The sequence below is a fragment of the Hypanus sabinus genome, chromosome 8 (assembly GCF_030144855.1).
Source record: "Hypanus sabinus isolate sHypSab1 chromosome 8, sHypSab1.hap1, whole genome shotgun sequence".
In the NCBI taxonomy this organism is placed as follows: Eukaryota; Metazoa; Chordata; class Chondrichthyes; order Myliobatiformes; family Dasyatidae; genus Hypanus; species Hypanus sabinus.
Genome location: NC_082713.1, coordinates 45936637 through 45953726, shown reverse-complemented (window position 1 = coordinate 45953726; position 17090 = coordinate 45936637). Strand labels below are relative to the sequence as shown.

At 37.6% G+C, this 17090-nt stretch overlaps 1 protein-coding gene across 5 annotated transcripts in view; it reads left to right on the top strand.

Annotated features, from left to right (window-relative positions):
- The window catches only part of taf1 (TAF1 RNA polymerase II, TATA box binding protein (TBP)-associated factor), a 128505-nt gene that overhangs the window by 88867 nt on the left and 22548 nt on the right, over positions 1 to 17090 (top strand). For all 5 annotated transcript variants that reach the window (XM_059977060.1, XM_059977057.1, XM_059977059.1 and 2 more), the window contains 9 exons: positions 1289 to 1464; positions 3282 to 3523; positions 4256 to 4469; positions 5558 to 5723; positions 8615 to 8826; positions 10081 to 10189; positions 11050 to 11148; positions 11807 to 11984; positions 12897 to 12964. In XM_059977060.1, the coding sequence (XP_059833043.1) occupies positions 1289 to 1464; positions 3282 to 3523; positions 4256 to 4469; positions 5558 to 5723; positions 8615 to 8826; positions 10081 to 10189; positions 11050 to 11148; positions 11807 to 11984; positions 12897 to 12964 (1464 nt within the window). The remainder of the gene's footprint in view (positions 1 to 1288; positions 1465 to 3281; positions 3524 to 4255; positions 4470 to 5557; positions 5724 to 8614; positions 8827 to 10080; positions 10190 to 11049; positions 11149 to 11806; positions 11985 to 12896; positions 12965 to 17090) is intronic.

Below are 17090 nucleotides of genomic sequence, written 5' to 3'. Positions count from 1 at the left end.
CAAATACATGAAATATTGGGTCATTTTTCTCAAAGAGATGAAGTGTGTTTTTTTTTGTGTTACTTATTTGATTGTGTTCTCTTTATCTAGTTTTAGGGCTTACATGATCACATTTTAGGTCGTATTTATGCAGAAGTAAAGGAAATCGTACAGGATTCACAAATTTTACAGCACCACTGTTTATGCCACTCCTGTACGCCTCCTCACCACTGTCTGAAATTCAGCCAACAATAGTTGTATCATTGGCAAATTTATAGATGGCAGTTGAACTGTGCCTAGCTATACAGTCATGGGTGTAGAGACAGTAGAGCAGTGGGATAAGCACGCATCTTTGAGGTTTGCCAGTGTTGATTGTCAGTGTGGAGGAAATGTTATTTCTGTTGCACACAGACTGTGGTCTCCTGATGTGGAAGTCAAGGATCCAGTTACAGAACGAGCACAGTGGCCCAGGTTTTGGAGTTTGTTGATTAGTACTGAGATTGTGTTGAACACTGAGATGTAATAAATAAACAGCAGTCTGACTTAGATATTGCTATTGTCTAGATGATCCAAGCCTGAGTCGAGAGCCAGTGAGATTGCATCTGTTTTAGAACTATTGTGATGATAGGCAAATTGCAGCAGGTCTGGGTCCTTACTTAGGCAGGAATTGATTCTGGCCACGACTAACCTCTTAGAGCACTTCATCACATTAGATATGAGTGCAACTGGGTGATTATCATTCTTCTTGGGCACTGGTATGATTGTTGCCCTTTCCAAATGCAGAAGGGAGAGATTAAAGATGTCCTTGAACATTCCCTTCAGTAGGTTGGCACAGGCTTTCAGTGCCCTATCAAGTACACCATCAGGTCCTGATACCTCATGAAAGATATGCTGACATCAGCCTCCGAGACAGAGATTACTGGGTCACCAGATGCTGCATGGATTTGCACAGCTGTAGTTTTATTCTCCCTTTTAAACCATACATGAAAGGCATTTAACTCTTTTAGGAGTGAATCATCACAGATGAGCTAGATGTGGAATATGATAGGAGAAAAGAGTCGAAAATTGGAGAAAGGGAAGGAGGGGTATTGGGGAGGTGATAGGCAGGTGAGGAGAAGAGAAGTCTCTCACTGGACTGCTTTGGAGCAGAGTGACAAGGATCTTTAGAAACTTACAGAAATCATTAATAAACTTGATTTGTTGGAATTATATCTTCTGTGTGAAATAAAAAAAACAGTATCATTATATGCAACAACTAAACAAATCTGAAACTTTTGATTAAAGCTGATGCTTTTATTTTTCTTGACAGATTAAAAAGCTTTCTCGATGGGAGGTCATTGATGTTGTGCGTACAATGTCAACAGAACAAGCCAGGTCAGGAGATACCCCCATGAGCAAATTTGCCCGTGGATCACGTTTTTCAGTGGCTGAACATCAGGAGCGATACAAGGAGGAGTGTCAACGCATTTTTGATCTTCAGAACAAGTAAGAAAGAATTCTTACTATTTTATATCTTCAGTGTTAACTTCCATCAAATATAAGTTGATGTTAGAATTGGTGTGTATATTGTTTGAAGACTCAAATTTTAAAGAAGTTTAATTCCCATTAAGTTTCACTGTTTTGAAGCCTTCCCACAGAATGTCACATCTAAAGAGGAAATATGATTGAATTGGATTTAGTTCAATAATATATTAAAATGTTCATTTATTTTTATCAAAAATATTGCTAAGTTATTGTTGCCAGTGCTAAATGTCCTATATCAGTTGATCTTTATCAATTAGCTAACACTTGAATTTAGCCATGGAACTAAAATGCACCTTGGTCAAGTTAAGGAAATAAATTAAGACATAGGAAAGCAACCCTTGTTTTTTTTTCTGATGAAGTTGTCAGTATACAACTTGTCCCTTAGACTGAATAGAGTCATAGAAAAGTACAACATGGAAACAGGTCCTTCAGCCCATCTTGTCCATGCTGAACCATTTAAACTGCCTAGTCCCATCGATCCGCATCCAGACCACAGTCCTGCATACCCCTGCCATTCGTGTACCTAACCAAGCTGCTCTTAAACATTGAAATTCAGTTAACATGCATCATTTGCATTGCAATAGTCATCCAGTCCTTTGTGAGTTGTATTTTTTCAGATGGCAATGTCATGTTTTCTTTGTGATTAATGACAATTGTTATTACTACTTGTTTTAACTCTTATACTGTACTACTTGTTAGTAATCAGTTTCCGCGTGTTAATGATTATGCCTTTGGATTTACAGTTTTTCTGCCAAAGATGGGTTTACTTTTATTTGTATCTTAAAATTAAAGCACAGACATTGGTTTAACCATCTGGAAACCTTATTCTGTCTTTGAACTTCAAACTGCACCAGAGTACTTTGCAATAACATTATTGTAAGAACCACATTTTATTTTCCAGCAAAAATTTGCAAAATGATCAGAAGACTGCAATATTGACTGCAATATTTTAGTTCTCAGTCAAATGTAATTCCATTTTTTCCAAAACTACTTTTAGATACTATGCTAAAGATCTCCATTGATGAGCATTTCAAATCTCAACATGGAATTAAATGCATACTTTTTCCAAGTGCTGCTCGCTGCATTTTAGATCTAAAATTTGATGCTGTTGACAGAACCTTGTCTTCCAAAGATCCGCTAAAGCTGAGGTCTAGGTGATTATTACTGAAGGATTATTGTTTTTAACCTGTTGGATTATTCCCTTTTTTCAAACTGAAAACATGTTCCTATCTGATAACTTTTTGAGCATTAAAGTGAATCATACTCTTAGTACATTTTCTAATGGTTGAAAAGTATGTCATTAAAAAGTAGAGTTAATGTAAAATTCATGTAAATGGGTGGTTGATGTGGATGGAATTGTTACTGTGTTGTAACTCCCTCTGACTTTAAGACTGTATTTAATGCAATGTGGTGGTTACATTTACTGTATGTGACTACCACATAGAAATGATGTGGGGCAGAGATCACCAGAGTTCCATATATTTGAAACCATTTTGTTAACCTAAACAGTTAACACCACAGTTAATTGCACTGAGAGCCCTACATTTGTTTGATTCCAAAATAACTACTCCATTCGGGTGCCAGCATTATTACACTGCATCTTCATGCTCATGCCAAACAAAAGATTTGGACTGACCTCCAGTTTCTCAGTACTACCTCTGAGCTGACTTCAAAGTTAGTTGAAGGTTAAGTTGTTTTACAGTTCTATTAATGGATTCAGCAGATGTTTTTTACCCAATTGACAATTCAGAATACTCAATTCTTCTGTTAATTTTTAGGGTCCTATCTTCAACTGAGGTTCTCTCAACAGACACAGACAGTAGCTCAGCAGAAGACAGTGATTTTGAGGAAATGGGAAAAAATATTGAAAACATGTTACAGAACAAGAAAACAAGCTCACAACTTTCTCGTGAGCGTGAGGAACAGGAACGTAAGGAACTGCAGAGGATGTTGATGGGAGAAGAAATGGGAAATGACAAAGACCGTGATAAAAAGGAGAAGAAAGACAGGAAAGGTTCATGTGAGTTACATTTGATATTGTTGCAGAAGAAGCAATGTTTTACTGATTGTTCCTTTAGCTTCTCATATGTGTGAATGACTGCTGGAATAAGAGGAACTAAAGGCAGAGTTGGACAGAAGAAGGAAATTATGCAGTGGCAGTATGTGAGGATAGATAATAAAAATTAGTATGGCATGTTAAGCTTTGAAGGGGTTCATGGCGCAAATGTTAATTGAACCTAAATAGTTATCTTTTTTTTTGAAAAACACTCAAAATTGCAGTGTCTGTTTTTCAGAATATGATTGTTTATAATATTGAGACAGATGAGCAAAACTGTATCCTTTTTTGGTGTGCGCAGTAAATTTTATAAATGTTGGAAAATAATCTTATTTTCAGTTTTATTCTGGTGTTGATTTTGTCCATTCATATTTTTTTCAACTCCAATTTAGATGACCATTCTCGATTATTCTGCAGTTTGCATTTTAAAACTGCATTTCCGTGCCATAATTGGCTCAGTTTAAGGGCCAGTCTAAGGAGGAACTAACTTAAAACAGCCAAATTTGTTTTATGTAGCATCAGAGTAAGTTGACTTTCATCTTGCTGAGTTTGGATCTGAGAAAGAGGATAGTTCAATGCAAAATCTAATAATCCACTCAGATCTACTGTCTATTATTTTATCTTTGGATTAAATATATTATTTTGTAACATTAAACAACCTGACATTTATCCAAATCCCTTTTTTTTGTCTTTTAGCATGCAGTACTCCAACCCCAGGGGTGTTTCATAAAGATGATGACACAGCCTCTGTTACCAGTCTTAACTCCTCAGCTACAGGACGACGGCTGAAGATCTATCGTACATTCCGTGATGAAGATGGGAAGGAGTACGTGAGATGTGAGACTGTCAGGAAAGCTGCTGTAATTGATGCATATGTTAGAATAAGGACCACAAAAGATGAAGACTTCATGTAAGTTGAATTTTATTTTATTATTACAATTATTTCTCCTCAGCTTGAACTGTACCTTAGTTGTACTTCATTATTCTGCATGAAGTTACGTAATATTTGAGGCTATATAATACTTGGTTTTCATTTTGCAGTGGAAATAATCAGAAGTGAAAATAATTCTTTGGATAGATTTGTAGCAAAGAGTAAACTAAAGGACAATTGGGGTGTTCAAAATCAGTTTATTGAAATATAATCTATGGAAGGAGATGATAAACTGAGATTCTCTTGATAGATGCAAAAGTGTTCTAGCCAATTATTTCATTCACCTAGGTGCAAGAAAAACATTTTTTTTGGTAATTTTCTGTTTTACTTTCAGGTTGCTTCATTAGCTGTAATGTTTGGGATGGCTTAACATTCTGAATTGTGCTTTGTAATTGAGGTTTCATTTTTCACTTTCTTTTTGTTAATCTTCTATCTCTCACTTGTAAAGCATTACTTCAAATCCACTGCAGTTACTGATCTGTACCTTATTGCTGTCCCTTTTGATAATCAGGTTTTGCCGAACTATAAATTGCCTGGAGATGAAATGTCAATTATTGGTAGAAAAACTAGTTGTAGAAATGTTCAAGTTTTCATATTTATGGAGATACTTTGAGGAAAGAGGTAGAATCTGCCATTGGGCAAATAAATGTCAGATTGAATTCTATACAGATAGATTTATCTGTTCATAAAGAAAAGATATCCCTTGTGTTCTCCAGCCTACCATCTGGCTTAACGTTTAGAATGAGAGAGACACATGAATATGAAAGAAGGGAGGAATATGGAATTGAGTGCAGGTAGAAGGGAGGTATTTCATTTGCTATGTTTGGCAGAGACATCATAGGCTGAAGGGCATTTACCTGTACTGTAAAATTCTATGTTCACATTAAGCAATTCAAAGAAAAATGTGGATGCATTCTTTTATTGGAATGGAGTGCAGTGTGGCTTAGATTCATTTTACTGTGGTCTAAGAAGGCAATGGATGAAGAGTAAAAAACATTGAAAATGGATGGAAAAATTATTCATTCTTCTTGCCTTTTTTTTACAATTTTGTGCTTATTTTTTGTTAGCCGCAAATTTGCACTGTTTGATGAACAACATCGTGAGGAAATGAGAAGAGAACGACGCAGAATTCAGGAGCAACTTAGGAGACTCAAAAGAAATCAGGAAAAAGAGAAATTAAAAGGACCTCCAGAAAAGAAACCCAAAAAAGTCAAAGAAAGGCCTGACCTTAAGGTAATTAATTTCAGAATAAACTCTGAATGGGGACTTCATCATCCAAAATCGAAGAGTGGCTTGGGTTCATCACTATTAACCAAGCTGGCTGAATCTAGGCATGATGTGAGCAAGGCACCATCAAGGGATAAAGCTATTGATTATCCTTGCCATTGACCTGTGCCATCTGTACCTGCCCATTGTTGCATTGGTTGGAGTGAGCCTTATACAGACTAAATCTTGTTTTAGATTTCAGGACATGATATTGTATGAGTTTCCCAAAATGTTAAATGAAATAGACTTAGAAAAAAATCTGGCAGCTTAAATGTGGGCATTCTTGAGGAACAGTGGACCGTCAACTGCAACAGAACTGTATTCAACCACAGTTTGTAACTATGAAGCCAGATGGTGGTGGTTTGTGAAACAGCTAATGAGACGAGTATCTCCAAGAATATTTCTATCTTTAAGGTGGTGGGGTTTAGCATATAAGTGCCAGTGTAAAGCTGAAGAACTTCAAGCAAACGGTGATGTTGTTGGCGATCAATAATTTCTAGCCATAAGACACAAGTGCAGGAGTTGCACTTAGACCTAACCATTCTCAGTTATTTCATCAATGAACTTTCTTCCTTCATAATGTCAGAAGTGAAAATAATCAGATTTTCAACGATTATTACAGCGTTTTCAGTTTTGTTCACTAGTCATTAGCAGTTGAAGCAGTTTGTACCTGCAGAAAAACTTAGACAAAGGCTACTAAGTGTCATGTGGTGTCTTTTCCAATGAGAGGGTCCATCCGCCCAAGATCATTACTGTGGTTAAATCTCACATCTGCATTCCGGGAGTCACCACTGACCTTAAACTCAGTTGAATCAGTTTCATAAAACCATGACTGCACCAGCAGGATATCCTGTAGTGAGTGGCTCAACTCCAAATATCCCCAGGGTTTTCCACCATTTACAAGGTGCTAAGAGCATGATGGAGTACATTTCACTTACTGAATCAGTTCAACACCATCTAGGACAAAGCACTTTCTTGATTGACACCCCATCAACCAATCCAAACATTAATTCTTTCTAACTTTGCACATAACCTGCAAATGTACTGCATTACATGTGCAGGAAATTCCAGCTGCACCTGCCAAATCTGTAACATCTACCACCAAGAAGTACAAAAGGAACACATTAGAATACAGCAACCTGCAGGTTCCCAGCAAGGCCACAGCCCATTGTGTTCTTTATTGTTGCTGGATTTACCTTGGCTATGGGAATGTATTGTAAATTATAAAAAAAAGCTGCCAATACTGGGAATCTAAAACATAAGCAGACCACGTTGAAATGCTCAGCAAGTCAAAAGAAAGAGAAACAGACTTAAGTGCTCAGCAGCTCAGTAGAAAGAGAAGCATCTAACATTTCAAGCTTAAGACCTTTCATTAGATGGAAACATAGAAAATCTACAGCACGATACAGGCCCTTTGGCCCACAATGCTGTGCCAAACATGTACTTACTTTAGAAATTATCTAGAGTTACCCATAGCCCAATATTTTTCTAAGCCCCATGTACCTATCTTCGAGTCTCTTAAAAGACCCTATGGTATCTGTCTCCACCACCGTTGCCAGCAGCCCATTCCATGCACTCACCACCCTCTGTGTAAAAAAAAACACACAACTTACCCCTGACATCTTCTCTATATCTACTTCCAAGCACCTTGCACCTTAAAACTATGTCCTCCTGTGCTAGCCATTTCAGGCATGGGAAATGACCATTCACATGATCAATACCTCTCATTATCTTGTACACCTCTAATAGGTCATCTATCATCTTCCATCGCTCTAAGGAGAAGAGGCCGAGTTCACACAACCTATTCTCATAAGGCATGCTCCCCAAGCCAGGCAATATCCTTGTAAATCTCCTCTGCACCCTTTCTATAGTTTCCACATCCAATGCTATGGAAGATCTAAGGCATCTTCTTAAGGACAGTCAGGGGTGGTCAATAAATGCTGGGGTTGTAGGTGATGCCCAGATACTGAAAACAAATGAATAAATACAGGGTATGCTATAGTTATTTTGCCTAGGCCACTTGGATAGTTTCTCTTAAACCAGCAAAATCTGCTACTAGGAAAGAAAAAGCAGAAAGTGAATGAGAACACCAATTCCTACAGGTTCCCCTGTAAATCGCACACAACCTTTCCTTTGATCACTTTCCAGGATCTGTTTGCCCAGTGATTGTCCCAGGATGTACTGTCAGTAGGATGAGATGGAATTGCATTCTGCATATGGTCTTCAGAGCACATGTGTTTTGTGGAGAATATTAAAAAATAACCTCTCCCTTTTGTATGCACATATATCTGATGTGTACTTGAAGGATAGAAGTACTATGATTAGAGCTAGTTTATAGATCATTTATGGAACTAAAATGTAATTTATGTAGGAAGAAGGTACAGGAGCCCCAGGTTCCACACCACCAGGTTCAGGGACAGTTGTTACCCCACAACCATTGGGCTCAAGTTATCAGAGGGGATAATTTCACTCAGCTTCACTCACCCCAATGCTGAATAGTTCCCATTAACTATGAACTCATTTTCAAGATCTCTTCATCTCATGTTCTTCATTTGTTGTTAATTTATTAATATTATTATTACTATTTATTTTTGTATTTGCACTGTTTGTTGTTTTTTATATGTTGGTTGTTTGTCCATCCTGTTGAGTGCAGCCTTTCATTGGTTCTGTTGTATTTCTTGTATTTACTGTAAATGCCTGCAAGAAAATGAATCTCAGAGTTGTATATGATATCATATATATACTTTGATAATAAGTTTACTTTGAACTTGAACTTTTTTGAATTTTATAAAAAACATTCACAGTTGGAAACTCAGTATGAAACTCAAGTCTCTCTTGTTTCTCTTACTTTCCAATAGTTAAAATGTGGTGCTTGTGGTGCCATTGGACACATGAGAACCAATAAGTTTTGTCCTTTGTATTACCAAACAAATGCTCCTCCAAGTAACCCTGTTGCTATGACTGAAGAACAAGAAGAGGAGCTTGAAAAGACTGTTATACCGAATGATAATGAGGAACTTATCAAAGTAGAAGGAACCAAAATCGTTCTTGGCAAACAGCTCATTGAGAGGTAAGTAAGAAGTTGTGATTTAACATGAAAGCAAGAGACGAATTCTATGTAGATCAAATCTTCCAAGGCAGTATTTACAAACAAAATTAAGTATTTAACAAAACTGTTTGTGGCAGCTTTGTGGACCTTGATTCAAGACTACAGGCCCTTTTTAAATCATGAAATGTACTTTAAAAGTGCTTTCACTTAATGAAATTTCTCACTCTCTTTCTTTCCAGATCACTTCCTCTGTTCAGTGCTCCCAGACCTAGGAGAGCCTTGTATCAGTGTTATATCCCGTTCCTTAAGACTGCACGTGGTCTCACTTTTTACTGTGTTCTAAGGCCCTGAACTCCATTTCAGATCTTTTGTGCCAGTACTTATGGTTGGTTAGGTGAACTTTGTATGGTCATGAGCATTATATTAGTTAATTATACTGCCAAAAAAATCACTTAAATAAAAATAGGAAACATTGGATGCAGTTACTAAATCAGAATCAGGTTAATTATCACCGGCATGTGACGTGAAATTTATTAACTTAGCCTCAGCAGTTCAATTCAATACATATTCTAGCAGAGAGAGAAAAATAATAATAAATAATATAAAACATTATAATAAGTAAATCAATTACATATATTGAATAGATTATTTAAAAATGTGCAAAAACACAAATACTGCATATTTTTTAAAAAGTGAGGTAGTGTCCATGGATAATGGATTAAATGTTAGCTTTGGATCAGAGCTATTGTTCTGCTTACTTTTTAAAATATTTCTATTAATGTCATTTGAATGCAGACATTCTGATTCCAGCGTTTTGAAGGTCATTTTAAATTATTTTTAAAACCTTTACCTTATCTTTTAAAATTACACCAGAATATTTCATTAGAAGAATTGTGTGTCTCTTCACATTCTTTAGTAGAGTGTTTCTAATAGTCATTATTTATGTTTAGGTGTATTCATAATGGAGAGGTTGGTAGATGTTCATGAAATCAAAGAAGTGGTTACTACAGAAAGTGGTGCATGTAGGTGAAAGCAGTTGTGACCTTGTTGAACTGTGGCCCAGGCACAGGGGCTGAATGGTCATCTTGTATTATTTGAACTTGTATTTTGCGCTTTCACAGTTGCACATGAAATATTTGTAAGTCTACTTTATACACTTGGTGATGTGCTTTAGCAAAGTTTTTTCTGACATCTAAATTGTGGCACAATTAATTTTGCATCTTGTTTTCTGAAGCTTATCCTTTCTCTAATATTATTTTATTCTCTGTCATTCAGTGCAGATGAAGTACGCAGGAAATCTTTGGTTCTCAAATTCCCCAAACAACAGCTTCCTCCAAAACGCCGCAGAAGGGTAGGAACTACCGTCCATTGTGATTACCTAAATGTAAGTGCTATTTTCACCTCTACTGCCTTCTGAAGTATAGCTAGTTTTGAAGCAATTACAGAATTATTTGAGGATTTAAAACAGCCTTAGAATAGCAGGTAAAATTACTGTAATTTCAATTCAAGCAATGAAACTATATTTCTTCAATATTCCTAATGGTTTGCTCTTAACACATTATTTATTGTTAGCCAAAATAGGAACTTTATGTGAATGTATTCAGAAAAAATATTTCATTTGCTGATTTAATCTGCTTCCCTTTACAGTAAAATAATTTGCTTTGGTTTTAGCATAGTTAACCTCAAAGCTTACAGTGGTCCTCAGTGAACAGATAGGTGAAGAATTTGGAAATGTGAATGAAAGTTTATTATCAGCATAGACTTTGAAGGGGATTTTAAAATTTTACATTGCCTCAAGTTAAGATCTGGGAAAATACTCAAATGCAATACTTTAGCCGAAGTGTCATTTAAAGTATGAAATGAGTAGCATACATGACAGGTGAATGAAGGAAAATGGCTGAGATAGAGTTGAAAGAAACATATGGAGTCAATTCAGACAAGCCCATTGAAGAGTTTTTGAATGAGGTACAGAATTTAAATTCAGAATATTTAATAGATTGAGCAGACAGTGAATACAATGGGTGAATTTATTATGCTTCGTGTCTGATGGACCATTGAGAGGTGCGGGGGAGAAGAATAGGAAGTCCAGTAATGATTTGAGTGGTGGTGCTGATGATGAGATCTGCAAGATGTGATGAACTGGTGAGAATTATTCAGGTACTATTTGATTTTTTTTTTCTTGGTTTTATTTAGAATTCTTGATATTGAAAAATACTGATTTTTGCTTTTACTTTCCCTTTTAAGAGACCTCACAAATCCATTCACAGAAGACGAACAGACCCAATGGTAACCTTGTCAAGCATACTGGAAGGAATTATCAATGACATGAGAGACCTAGTAAATGTGAGACTTCCAAGATATTATTTAATTTAACCTTAGCAGCAGGAAGGGCAAGCTGAAATATGAGGTCATTCACTTCAGACTGATCTGATGAAAGTTTTTTTTCCATTTGTTTAAATCTGTTATTGGCAGTTTGGTGAACTTTGATCCAGTTCCTTGTGGACTTGGATGTATTGCTCAAAAGGTTTAAAATTGATGATTGTAGATACTAGTTTGAGATCAGTGGTTCATAAAAATTGATCTTTGAGCCTTCTTGTGATAACATCCACTGTAAATACAACCCTTTGGACTATCTGTTAACCTGTTGCATGATACTGTAGTGATGTACTACATACAGAGCTAGAAACAATGACACACAGACGGTAAGTTGTTTCGAGATTAGTTTATCCAAACTTCGCGGCGCTGGCTTTTAATCCCTAGTTCCCACCCTCTCCGGGTGGAAATCACGCCAGAGGTGCATTACCAAAGTCTCTCCCCGTGCACAGGCTATTTGTGAGCCGGTTCGCCTGCGCAGAAAGTGGGTTGCCACAATACCATTCTATGCCAGTTTTCTTATTAAGTTTTAAGCAGCTGTATCAACAGATAATGTGTTAGTTCAGTTAAGAGAGACAATTTAATTTCATTGTATTCTTTATACTAATTTGTTCTCTTTCTTTGCCAGACTTATCCATTTCATACTCCAGTTAATGCAAAGGTTGTGAAAGATTATTATAAAATCATTACAAAACCAATGGACTTGCAGACCTTGAGAGAGAATGTCCGCAAAAGAATGTGCCATTCGCGGGAAGAGTTCCGAGAGCAAATAGAACTTATTGTTAAAAACTGTGCTACTTATAATGGTGAGAATTGTAACTTAATTTTAAATTCAAAACTGCAAATTGTATTCTAAAGTACTTGTGTTTCTAGATGTTTTCTAGAATTTGCTTATCTGCAATACTAAAATAGTAATATTAGTGGAGTAGTAATAAATAGTGGAATGGATGAACACACACAGAACAGTTGGAATTCAGTTTTGTAAAAACAAAAGTAAAATGAGAATGAGGAAAGGAAAATAACTTTAAACCGATATTTTATAAACAGACCAGAAGAGCAAAGTAATCCTGTACAGAATATACTTCATAAAAACTGGCAGTGCAATTAGATTGTATCATAAATGAATTGAATAGACCTCTTTAAAGTACAATGTTCAACTAATAAAGATCTTGGACCACGTTAGAAATAATTTGTCCATTTTTGGGGACTTGAGTAAATGAAGTACTTTAATAAATGTGAGATTTGTCTGCTAGGATTCTATGTCAGGAACTTGTTGTGAAGAAAGGGGTTAAATATTAAAGCCTTATACATTAGATTGAGATAGTTAAGTGATTATCATAAATATGATTATAACGGGTTGTATGGTATTTTTTCAACAGATTGATGAAACAGTAATATGAAGGTACACATTCTTTGTAGCATGGTAATTACACAGTTGAAATGCTAAAGCTTATTCTAGATATTCACTGAATGAAAATTAATTGCTTGAAAAGGAGACTACAAGAGGAGATACAAGTGGGAGATTTTACTTGAACTGTAATGTTTATGTGAAGACAACCTGAGACACAGACTTCAAGGGCTCATTAGAGATTTTATATGTTCGTGACTTGGTTAGTTTTGTGAGGAAGATACAATTGTGGGGTAGTAAACATCTTGGTATAATGCCACTGAAGCAATTTATGCAATGGTTCCACTAAGCACTAGGTTTATCTCTCCAGGTCCAAAGCATCCTCTGACCCAAATTGCCCAGAGTATGGTGGACCTTTGTGACATGAAATTCAAAGAGGTGAGTCATGATATTTCATAAAGCACAAAACTACAAATTCTGTAAATCTGAAATAAAAACAGAACATTTGAGAAATAGTCAGCAGGTTAGGGAGTATCTGAGAAGGAAGATCATAACTGGGAATGTTACAAACTGCTCTAATCTTTCTTAAGATTCACCTGAAATATTTATTCTGATCTCTGTCCATAAAATTTGCCTAAGCTGCTGAGTATTTTCAGCATATTCTGTTTTTATTTGAGATTTAGCACATCTACATTTAGTTATTCTGTATAATTTTTTTCCTCATTACAACCTAGCTGTGTGTTTGACCACCCCACCCCCACTTGTACTGTTTAAAATGAGAATGCTAAAATGTATAAAAGAGTGAGTTGAAATTGGAAGAATGTATGAGAGCTGTGCTCCATGTGTTAATTTTCTGAAGGAATCTTAGATTAGGGATTGATTTATTATTATCACATCTACCGAGTTATTGTGAAAAGCTTTTCTTGCATATTGTTTATATAGATCAGATCATTACACATTACATTGAGATAGAACAAGGTAAGATAATAACAATGCATAATAAAGTGTAATAGCTACAGCATAAGTCCAGTGCAGGGGAAACAATAAGGTGCAAGCTCATAATACGATAGATAGTGAGGTCAAGAGTACATCTTATTGTATTAGGAAACCATTTGATAGTCAAGTTACAACAGGGTAGAAGCTGCTCTTGAGCCCTTAGTACGTGCTTTTAGGCTTTTGTATCTTTTGCTTGATGGAGTGGGGGAAAGAGAGAATGTCTGCGGTGTGCAGGGTCTTTGATTATGCTGGTTGCTTCACTGAGGCAGCATGAACTGTAAGGAGACTCTACAGAAGGTTTCTGTGATTTGCTAAGGTGTATCCATTACGATCTGCAGTTTTTCTTTTCTGTTAGGCAGATTATCTTCACTGAAAACTATTTTTCATGTGCAGTTGATAAGAGGATTCTATAAGCGTGTGGAAGGCATTATAAAAGCTGTTGAACAAAATCTTTTAACCCTTTGAAAAACTCATTTGCACATCTCCCACCAAATGTTGTTATGAAGTATAATCACCATTAAAGATGGTCGTCAGTTTATGCTGATAAGGACGTTCATTTACAGAGCATTAGTGTAACCCTCAGGTCCTGTCGGCTACATAAGTCTAGGGAAGACTATCCCTGGCCCCACTAAACGTATGCAGTTGAGGTGCAAAACCTCCTGTTTGTGTGGATGCTGTGTAATGTGTTACCCTGTTACAAATCAGTTCCACAAAATAACGGATGATACATCATATGCAATTAAATGATTTAGCCTTAAAATTGTTAATTTGACTAAAGGGTTAGTAAAGTAAAATGAAAAGAAAAGGCCCTATTTTAATGAAACAGTGCACAAGTTGGAGCTCATGGTTTTCCTTCCACTGGTCCTCCATTGATTCCCTGGGCTTTTTTGACTCCCAGCCCCATTCCAAGTCCACTTCTTTCTGGTGTCTACAACCTCTCCTTTCTGGCACCTTCTCTCCCCATCTTCTGCCGAACAAATGACCTAGATCCTCAGATCCCAGAAGGCACACAGCCAGAAAAAACACTCCTCTCATTGGGCAGCTCACGTTCCAAAGTACCCGTTATCTCTAACCATAACCCAAACACTGCTACTACAGAAAGACCATTACATTAGCAGTGAAACCTTTCACAGGGTGTTACATTAGTTTTACTAATGGCGGATGATGATTGGACGATCAGATTATTATTTAAACGGTAAAAGATCGCAGCAGGCTGCTGTGCAGAAGGACTGCTTGGGAGTGCTTGTGCATGAATCGCAGAAGGTTGGCTTGCAGGTGCTGCAGGCTGAAGACGACAAATGGAATAGAAACACAGAAATATAGAAAACCTACAGCACAATACAGGTCCTTCGGCCACAAAGCTGTGCTGAACATTTCCTTACCTTACAACTACATAGGCTTACCCAAAGCCCTCTATTTTTCTAAGCTCCATGTATCCATCCAGGAGTCTCTCAAAAGACCCTATAGTTTCCGCATCTATCACCGCTGCCAGCAGCCCATTCCACGCATTCACCACTCTCTGCGTAAAACAACTTACCCCTGACATCTCCTCTGTACCTACTTCCAAGCCCCTTAAAACCATGTCCTCTCGTACTAGCCATTTCAGCCTTGGGAAAGAGCCTCAGACTATCCACAGGATCAATGCCGCTAAAATCTTGTACACCTCTATCAGGTCACCACTCATCCTCCATCTCTCCAAGGAGAAAAGGCCGAGTTCACTCAACCTATTCAATAAGGCATGCTTCCTAATCCAGGCAACATCCTTGTAAATCTCCTCTACACCCTTTCTATGATTTCCACGTCTTTCCTGTAGTGAGGTGGCCAGAACTCAGCACAGTACTCCAAGTGGGGTCTGACCAGGGTCCTATATATCTGCAGCATTACCTCTCAGCTCTTAAGCTCCATCCCACGATTGTTGAAGTCCTATGCACCGTATGCCTTCTTAAATACAGAGTCAACCTGCGTAGCAGCTTTGAGTGTCTTATGGACTTCGACCCCAAGATCCCCCTGATCCTCCGCACTGCCAAAAGTCTTGCCATTAATGCTATATTCTGTCATCATATTTGACCTACCAAAATGAGCCACCTCACACTTATCTGGGTTGAACTCCATTTACCACTTCTCAGCCCAGTTATGCATCCTTTCAATGTCCAACTGTAACCTCTGACAGCCCTCCACACTATCCACAACACCCCCACCCTTTGTGTCATCAGCATATTTACTAACCCATCCCTCCAATTCCACATCTAGGTCATTTCTAAAAATCACAAAGAGTAGGGGATCCCAGAACAGATCCCAGAGGCACACCACTGGTCACCGACCTCCATTTAGTATAGGAACAGTCTACAACCACTCTTTGCCTTCTGTGGGCAAGCCATTTCTGGATCATAAAACAATGTTCCCTTGGATTCCATACCTTCTTACTTTCTGAGTAAGCCTTGCATGGGGTACCTCATCAAATGCCTTGCTGAAATCCATATAGACTACATCTACGGCTCTACTTTCTTCAATGTGTTCAGTCACATCCTCAAAAAATTCAATCAGGCTCATAAGGCATGACCTGCCTTTGACAAAACCATGCTGACTATTCCTAATCATATTATACCTCTCCAAATGTTCATAAAGCCTGCCTCTCAGGATCTTCTCCATCAGCTCACCAACCACTGAAGTAAGACTCACTGGTCTATAATTTCCTGGGCTTTCTCTGCTCCCTTTCTGGAGTAAGGAAGCAACATCCGCAACCATCCAAACCTCCAGAACCTCTCCAATCCCCATTGATGATGGAAAGATCATCACCAGAGGCTCAGCAATCTCCTCCCTTGCTTCCCACAGTAGCCTGGGGTACATCTCATCTGGTCCCAGTGGCTTATCCAACTTGATGCTTTCCAAAAGCTCCAGCACATCCTCTTCCTTAATACCTACATGCTCAAGCTTTTCAGTCCACTGCAAGTCATTCCTACAATCGCCAAGATCCTTTTCCGTAGTGAATACTGAAGCAAAGTATTAATTAAGTACTTCTGCTATTTCCTCCGGTTCCATACACACTTTTCCACTGTCACACTTGATTGGTCCTATTCGCTCATATCTTATCCTCTTGCTCGTCACATAATTGTAGAATGCCTTGGGGTTTTCCTTAATCCTCTCCGTCAAGGCCTTTTCACAGCCCTTCTGGCTCGCCTAATTTCATTCTGAAGCTCCTTGCTGCTAGCCTTATAATCTTCTAGATCTCTATTATTACCTAGTTTTTTGAACCTTTCATAAGTTCTTTTCTTCTTGACTAGATTTACAACAGCCTTTGTACACCACAGTTCCTGTACTCTACCGTCCTTTCCCTGTCTCGTTGGAAGGTATCTACACAGAACCCCACGCACGTATCCCCTGAACATTTGCCACATTTCTTCCGTACATTTCCCTGAGAACATCTGTTTCCAATTTATGCTTCCAGGTTTCTGCCTGATAGCCTCATATTTTCCCTTCCTCCAATTAAATGTTTCTCTAACTTGTCTGTTCCTATCCCTCTCCAATGTTATAGTAAAGGAGCTAGAAAATGCTCTCCCACTGAGAGACC